At 45.3% G+C, this 8325-nt stretch overlaps 1 protein-coding gene across 1 annotated transcript in view; it reads left to right on the top strand.

Moving 5' to 3' along the window:
* Positions 1-1247: 1247 nt before the first annotated feature.
* Positions 1248-8325, top strand: part of acer3 (alkaline ceramidase 3) — a 186604-nt gene continuing 179526 nt past the window's right edge. The window contains exon 1 of the mRNA XM_060826306.1: positions 1248-1360. Coding sequence (XP_060682289.1) covers positions 1258-1360 — 103 coding nt within the window. The 5' untranslated portion in view covers positions 1248-1257. The remainder of the gene's footprint in view (positions 1361-8325) is intronic.

The following is an 8325-nucleotide window of genomic DNA, read 5'->3' as shown; positions in this document are numbered from 1 at the left end:
GAAGGAATTATCAACTTCACAAAGCTATGAATATTCGGTCTTTCCATATACTCAAGACAGAAGTAGATGGATTTTGGTGAATTCTAAGTGGAATAAGAGGATCTCTACAGCAGACAGTGGTATAATGATAATGTCATTCGACCAGAGGTCCAGGCTAATGCTGGACAAAGATTTGAATCTCACCATGATGGCTGGTGGAATTTAAATTCAATTACTAAAATCAAACTCAGAATTAAAGCCTTGGGATTTTTCTTTCTCTAATTCATCATCCCATTCTGGGGAGAGATCAGTTAACTGGACAGCTAGTTTGTAAAGTCGAGAGTGTGGTGCTGGAAAAACACAGCAGGTCAGGCAGCATCCGAGGAACAGGAGAATCGATGATTTGGGCATGAGCCCTTCATCGATTCTCCTGCGCCTCGGATGCTGCCTGACCTGCTGTGTTTTTCCAGCACCATATTCTCGACTCTGATACTCCAGGATCTGCAGTCCTCACTTTCTCTGAGCTAGTTTGCAAAGCAGTGTCATGCCAACAACTCACCATGTCAACTCTTGCATGAGCTGAGGTTACTATGATGGCCCCACCTTCTCAACTTTGTCCCTTGACTGAGGTGTGGTGATCCCCAGATTAAACCACCACCAGTCATCACTTTCTAATGTCAGAGCAGTCCTCCAGGACTATGGTGACTTTACCTTTAACGACCCATTTTCACAAACAAAATGCTTGAGAGAGGGAAAAAATGAGTTATATGAATAAAGGTCAAGCAAAGGAATTGCAAAAGATTTGGAATGTGGTGAAAGGCAATGACAATGGATTACTGCCAACTAAATAGTGATTGAAATCGTATTAGTTTAGGAGAGTTTTTTTTAAGAGATCGAGGTTTAAACTAGGGTGATTATATATCTTCTGAAGAAAAGGTTATTTCTCAGTTCCGCAGAAGTCATGCTGGATTTGAAACATGAATTCTCCCTCTATTGAGGCTGCCAGACCTTCTCCAGTCTGTCCTTAATAAAAGCTTCTCTGCCTTTAATAAAACAACATATTGGATCCCCGCAGTATTTTAGATTTTTTTTAAAAAAGAAAGGTGAAATATTGATCCCTCTTTAAGAAAGTCCGATCAGGAGGAAGTGTTTCATAGAGAGTTTGAGGTGTGAGTGGGAAGTGTGAAGGTCAAGGCAAGGCAGGGCCAAGGCTGCAAGGGGAGGGTTGCCATGGTGACGGGGCCTAGTCCCACCGCCTCTCCACCTCCTCCTTCAAACATGGCGCCCGTCTATGACCGGCCAGGCTTCTGGGGAGAGCCCACCTCCACTCTGGACTGGTGTGAGGAGAATTACGTCGTGTCTTATTATGTTGCCGAGTTCTGTAAGTTCACCAAATTAATCATTTATTTTTCCTCCGCTTTTTGTTTTAATCCGTTCCTCACCCTCCGAGCAGCTTCGGGCCTGCCTCCCGACCTCGTTCTCCCAGTGACCTGAAGTTCAAACCTCATCCCCCCCCTCTCTTTCTTTTGTTTTCAAATAAACATTTAACCCATTCTACAATCCCTCACTCCAGAAGAGAAGAATTTAAGGCTGACATCGTTTTAATTTTAAAAAGAAAGCAAATAAAACGTGCCGGCCGGAATGCTACTGCGCATGTCAGTCCTTTTAAAATAATTTTTAAGAAGGAGTTTGTATCGGAATTACAGAGTTGTAATTGTGTTGTTTTGTTTAGATTTTGGCAGACGTTTTCATTACCGTGTCAAGCCCTCAATGGAAATTTTGTTGCGTGTTTGTGAAAGGTCTGCATTTGCCCTTGGACACTGGTTGCATTTCATGTGTCCTTTGAATGACTTCAGTAAAATGTTGTGTGTATAAACCCATATCTGTCATGTCATTTTTGGCTATCTGCATGAAAGCCATAAACACTGTATTCGTTGTACAAACTTACTTTTATTTTGACATAATACAGTGATTTTGACTTTTTTGTAAATTTGTAGCTCACTAATTTTAGATTTTGTTCTAGGGGCATGGATGCCTGGTTTACTGCGTGCCTATACTTCTCTTTCCCTGTGAAGGTGATTTAGTTTTCCCAGTTGGTGTAATTCTTTGCATGATGGTATTAGGTGGGAATTTCAAGATTGTGGCTCAGTGTTGTTAGTAAGCTGGTGTACATCAGTGTCAAAAATGGTGTGTGTGCGCGTGTGTGTTTGTATGTATATCTATGTTTTTAGTGTTATTTCAGCCCCTACTGTGATGGAAACCACAGGACCAGTCGAATTTGAACTGTATAATATTATTTTGCCAGATATGCATGATGATCTAGTTGATAGCAAATGTTTCACTTAAAGATCACACTTTTTAAAAAATATTTTTATTGAAAAAATTTTCTTTACAACATTGTAATTTTACAAAAATATGAAAATATAACATTTATAATAAAAATAAATAACAAACAATAAACCTACTACTCTACAAAAGAACTCACAACCACCCTCATTACACATCAGTAACTAAAAAAGTAAATAAATAACACTGGTCAGCATAACAAGACATCAGCTCTCAACCTTCGATAGCCCACGTTTTTTCGAAATTCTTCGTCTCTGGACATTAGGTTATTAAACCAAATCACCATGGCTAGACAAAAGCCCTAATTAAAATGGCGGAGAGATCTGCTTCTAAATAATTCAAAAAAGACTGCCATGTCTTATAAAAATTGTCCATTTTCTGATGCACCATATTTGTAAGAAAATCCAAAGGAATGTATTCCATAATTAACTTATGCCATCTCAGTAGACCCAGGGGGTTCTCAGATACCCAGCACTTCAGAATGTTCTTCCTCGTACAAAAAGTGAGGATGCTGAAAAGCTTTCTCCCATGTACATCTAAGGGAGCTAAATTTGGCAAACCCAGGAGAAGAGAAATCAGGTCCACCTTGACTTCGGTCCCCAACACCCCCTCTATTACTCCTGCCACAGTGCTCCAATATGTGTGGAGCCTGTGGCAGGACCACAAACAACAAGTGAGGGTACCTGTATTTATTTTACATTTGGGGCAAGTTGAAGATGCTTCCTGCTTAAATTTTGCAAGACGATCTGGGGCCAGATGAGCCCTATTAAGAATCTTTAACTGCATAGCACGGGTCCTATTACATATTGAAATCTACCTCGTACTTTCACAAATGTCCTCCCAAGTTTCTGGAGTGATCTCTACCACAAACCCACTCTCCCAGACCTCCTGTAATCGCTCAATGTTACCTGAGGAGCCTCTCCCCAACAAATGAGAGTACTTGCTGAAAGAGTGCTCTTAGCCTGAAGCACCCTCTTTTCCGTATCAGATCTATAACCTTCAGTCAGAAGTGTAGTCTCTTTTCGGATAAAATCCCTGATCTGTAAAAAAAAAATGGGAGAGGTCCCTGCTCGATAATCCATACTTATGAATTATTTGATCAAATTACATTATCATTTCATCTTCAAACAGGTCACCCAAACAAGAGACTACCCTATTTGCCCAGGACTTAAACCCGAGATCCATTGTCCCTAGCCGGAAACCTGGCATACCAAGCATGGGAGTTGGGAAAGATGTTTTAGACATATTATCCTCCATCTGTCTCATTGCCCTCCATGCTTTGACAGTGTTAATAACAATTGGATTGCAGTAATGTTCCGCAACAATCCTAATTTTGACCAGAAACAGCAGGTTAATGAGAGGGCACTGCTTGGGAGGCCTCAATGTCCAACCATATCAATGTCGAGTCCTCACAGGCCCGATCACTCACAAAAGATAAGACAGAGCTCAATTGATATCTTCTGACATCCAGGAGTTTCACTCCTCCCAATCCCTGGGGCATTTGCAATTTTGTAAGCTTGATAAGAGGCTGCTTATGGCGCCAAATAAAAGAACTAAGCCAACCATTTAATTTCTGAAACATTTGTCTGGGAAAAAGCAAGGGAAGCATCCGCAGACGATATACTGAGCAAGGAAGAACATTCACTTTAATAAGAGCAACTCGACCTCACCATATTGGAAGAACGCCAGCCCCATCTTTGAAGGTCTTGATTAATCTTGTCAAACAAATGAAAAAAATTAGCCCTGAATATCTGATCAAAACTAGGGGTAACAGAGAGGCCCAAATAAGGAAAGCCTCCCTGTGCCTACTTAAAGGGGAACCCACCTTCAACATCCGGTATTCCCCTAAGACCCCCACGTAGGTATAGTCTCCGATTTTGAAAAAGTGATCTTATAATGTGTGAAAAAAAAACAAATGAATTAATACATTGTATCAACTGAGGCACCGAATCTGCTGGGTTTGAAAGAAGAATGAGAACATCATCCACAAATAATGTGATCTTCTGCACCTTTGACCTTACCTTTTGGGGCAGCTATATTAGGGTCCCCACGAATAGCCTCTGCCAGCGGCTCAATCACCAATGTGAAGAGCAAAGGTGAGAAGGGACAGCCTTGCCGACTGCCCCTACCAATGTTAAAATTATCAGACTGTATACCATTAGTGAGAACTGCTGCCAGAGGATCACTTTAAAGTACCCTTGCCCTCACTGAGGACGAACGATCAGTCCTCAGCAAAGGACTCGCCTTCATCCCCTCCGTCCATGCATCAATGAATTTAATACACGTCGTGACGTTGAACAATTCTTCTTTCGCCTCCGCCTCCGAGCTTACTTTAACAATCAGGATTCCCGGCCACCTTCCAAGGACCCCTTCGCCCACCTCCAACACACTGCATCCACCTGGACACCCCGCGCTGGCCTATTACCTGCCCTCGACCTCTTCATTTCCAACTGCCACCGAGACATTAACCACCTCAACCTGTCTACCCCACTCCAACCTCTCACCCTCACAACGCGCAGCCTTCCAATCCCTCTGCTCCAATCCCAACCTCACCATCAAGCCAGCGGATAAAGGGGGCGCACTGGTAGTCTGGCGCACTGACCTCTACACCGCTAAAGCCAAACGCCAACTTGAGGACACCTCTTTCTACTTCCCCCTCGACCATGACCCCACCCCCCCATCACCAAACCATCATCTCCCAGACCATACAGAACCTCATCACCTCAGGAGATCTCCCACCCACAGCTTCCAACCTCATAGTCCGGGAACCCTGCACTGCCTGGTTCTAAAAATTTCTTTCAATACATAAGAAACAAATGACAGGCAAAAGTAGACATTTGGCCACTTCAAACTGATGCTGGAAGCCTAGTGATGGGAGATAAGGAAATAGCAGGAGAACATAACAGGTACTTTGTGTCAATCTTCACAGTGGAAGACATGAGTAATATCCCAACAATTAAAGGGAGTCAGGGGGCTGTGTTGAGTATGGTTGCCATTACAAAGAGAAAGTGCTAGAAAAGCTAAAAGGTCTTAAAATTGATAAATCTCCTGGCCCCGATGGGATACATCCTAGAGTTCTAAGAGAGGTGACTGAGGAAATAGCGGAGGCATTGGTTGAGATCTTTCAAGAGTCACTGGAGTCAGGGGAAGTCCCGGATGATTGGAAGATCGCTGTTGTAACCCCATTGTTCAAGAAAGGATCAAGACAAAAGATGGAAAATTATAGGCCATTTAGTCTAACCTCGGTTGTTGGTAAAATTCTAGAATCCATCATTAAGGATGAGGTTTCTAAATTCTTGGAAGAGCAGAATCTCCACCTCCTCCAAGATTTCCGTTTCCCCGGCCCCCAATGCCTCATCTTCACCATGGATATCCAATCCCTCTCCACCTCCATCCGCCATGACCAGGGCCTCCAAGCCCTCCGTTTTTTTTACTCTCCAGACGTCCCCAACACTAAACTTCTACCGACACACTAATTCGTTTGGCCGAACTGGTCCTCACCTTAACAATTTCTCCTTCGAATCCTCCCACTTCCTCCAGACCAAAGGGGTAGCCATGGGCGCACGTATGGGCCCCAGCGATGCCTGTCTCTTTGTTGGCTACGTAGAACAGTTGATCTTCTGTAATTACACCAGCACCACTCCCCACCTCTTCCTCTGCTACATTGATGACTGCATTGGCACCACCTCGTGCTCCCATGAGGAGGTTGAGCAATTCATCAACTTCACCAACACATTCTACCCTGACCTTAAATTTACCTGGACCATATCTGACACCTCCCTCCCCTTCCTGGACCTCTCCATCTCCATTAATGACGACCGACTTGACACTGACATTTTTTACAAACCCACCGACTCCCACAGCTACCTGGATTACACCTCTTCCACCCTACCTCTTGCAAAAATGCCATCCCGTATTCCCAATTCCTCCGCCTCTGCCGTATCTGCTTCCAAGAGGACCAGTTCCACCACAGAACACACCAGATGGCCTCCTTCTTTAGAGATCGCAATTTCCCTTCCCACGTGGTTAAAGACGGCTTCCAACACATCTCGTCCACATCCCTCACCTCCGCCCTCAGACCCCACCGCTCCAACTGTAACGAGGACAGAACGCCTCGGTGCTCACCTTCCACCCTACCAACCTTTGCATAAACCAAATCATCTGCCGACATTTCCGCCATCTCCAAAAAGACCCCACCACCAAGGATATATTTCCCTCCCCACCCGTTTCCGCCTTCTGCAAAGACCGTTCCCTCCGTGACTACTTGGTCAGGTCCACGCCCCCCTACAACCCACCCTCCCATCCTGGCACCTTCCCCTGCCACCGCAGGAACTGTAAAACCTGCGCCCACACCTCCTCCCTTACCTCCATCCAAGGCCCTAAAGGAGCCTTCCACATCCATCAAAGTTTTACCTGCACATCCACCAATAACATTTATTGTATCCGTTGCTCCCGATGCGGTCTCCTCTACATTGGGGAGACTGGACGCCTCCTAGTAGAGCGCTTTAGGGAACATCTCCGAGACATCTGCACCAATCAACCACACCGCCCCATGGCCCAACATTTAAACTCCCCCTCCCATTCCGCCGAGGACATGGAGGTCCTGGGCCTCCTTCACGCTGCTCCCTCAATACCAGACGCCTGGAGGAAGAACGCCTCATCTTCCGCCTCGGAACATTTCAACCCCAGGGCATCAATGTGGACTTCAACAGTTTCCTCATTTTCCCCTTCCCCCTCCTCACCCTGGTTCCAAACTTCCAGCTCAGCACTGTCCCCATGACTTGTTCAGACTTGTCCTACCTTCTTATCTTCTTTTCCACCTATCCACTTCCACCCTCTGCTCCCTGACCTATCACCTTCATTCCCTCCCCCACTCACGTATTGTACTCTGTGCTACTTTCTCCCCACCCTCGCCCTCCTCTAGCTTATCTCTCCACACTTCAGGCTCTCTGCCTTTATTCCTGATGTTGGGCTTTTGCCCGAAACGTCGATTTCGCTGCTCCTTGGATGCTGCCTGAACTGCTGTGGTCTTCCAGCACCACTAATCCAGAAACTGGCTTTCAACATCTGCAGTCATTTGTTTTTACCCCATCGAGTAAATACTTCACCCAGGCCAAACTGCTGTAAGTTATAAAAAAGGTACTGCCATTCCTCCCGGTCAAATGCCTTCTCCGCATCCAAGGAAACCACCAACTCTTGATCCGACTGTTGCTGGCTCACTTCAATCATATTATCAGTCTCCTCACATTATTAGAAGATCTGTGACCCTTTATCAGGTCCGTTTGATCCTCAAAGTTTGGGAGAAGATTTGTAGCTCGGGTGCTCATTGTTGTGGTTCTGTTCGCCGAGCTGGGAATTTGTGTTGCAAACGTTTGGTCCCCTATCTAGGTGACATCCTCAGTGCTTGGGAGCCTCCTGGTGAAGCGCTTCTGTGATGTTTCCTCCGGCATTTATAGTGGTTTGTCTCTGCCGCTTCCGGTTGTCAGTTCCGGCTGTCCACTGCAGTGGCCGGTATTTTGGGTCCAGGTTGATGTGTTTGTTGATAGAATCTGTGGATGAGTGCCATGCCTCTAGGAATTCCCTGGCTGTTCTCTGTTTGGCTTGCCCTATAATAGTAGTGTTGTCCCAGTCGAATTCGTGTTGCTTGTCATCTGAGTGTGTGGCTACTAAGGATAGCTGGTCGTGTCGTTTCGTAGCTAGTTGGTGTTCGTGGATGCGGATCGTTAGCTGTCTTCCTGTTTGTCCTATGTAGTGTTTTGTGCAGTCCTTGCATGGGATTTTGTACACTACATTGGTTTTGCTCATGCTGGGTCCTTCATTCTGGTGAGTTGTTGTCTGAGGGTGGCTGTTGGTTTGTGTGATGTTATGAGTCCTAGTGGTCACAGTAGTCTGGCTGTCAGTTCGGAAATGCTCCTGATGTATGGTAGTGTGGCTAGTCCTTTGGGTTGCTGCAAGCCCTACTATTATAGACAATCCATTTGATCCTCCTTTATAGAGGGC

Source organism: Hemiscyllium ocellatum, chromosome 6, assembly GCF_020745735.1.
Source record: "Hemiscyllium ocellatum isolate sHemOce1 chromosome 6, sHemOce1.pat.X.cur, whole genome shotgun sequence".
NCBI lineage: Eukaryota > Metazoa > Chordata > Chondrichthyes > Orectolobiformes > Hemiscylliidae > Hemiscyllium > Hemiscyllium ocellatum.
The sequence above is the reverse complement of the archived record's forward strand: the minus strand, read 5'-3'. Positions and strand labels throughout refer to the sequence as shown.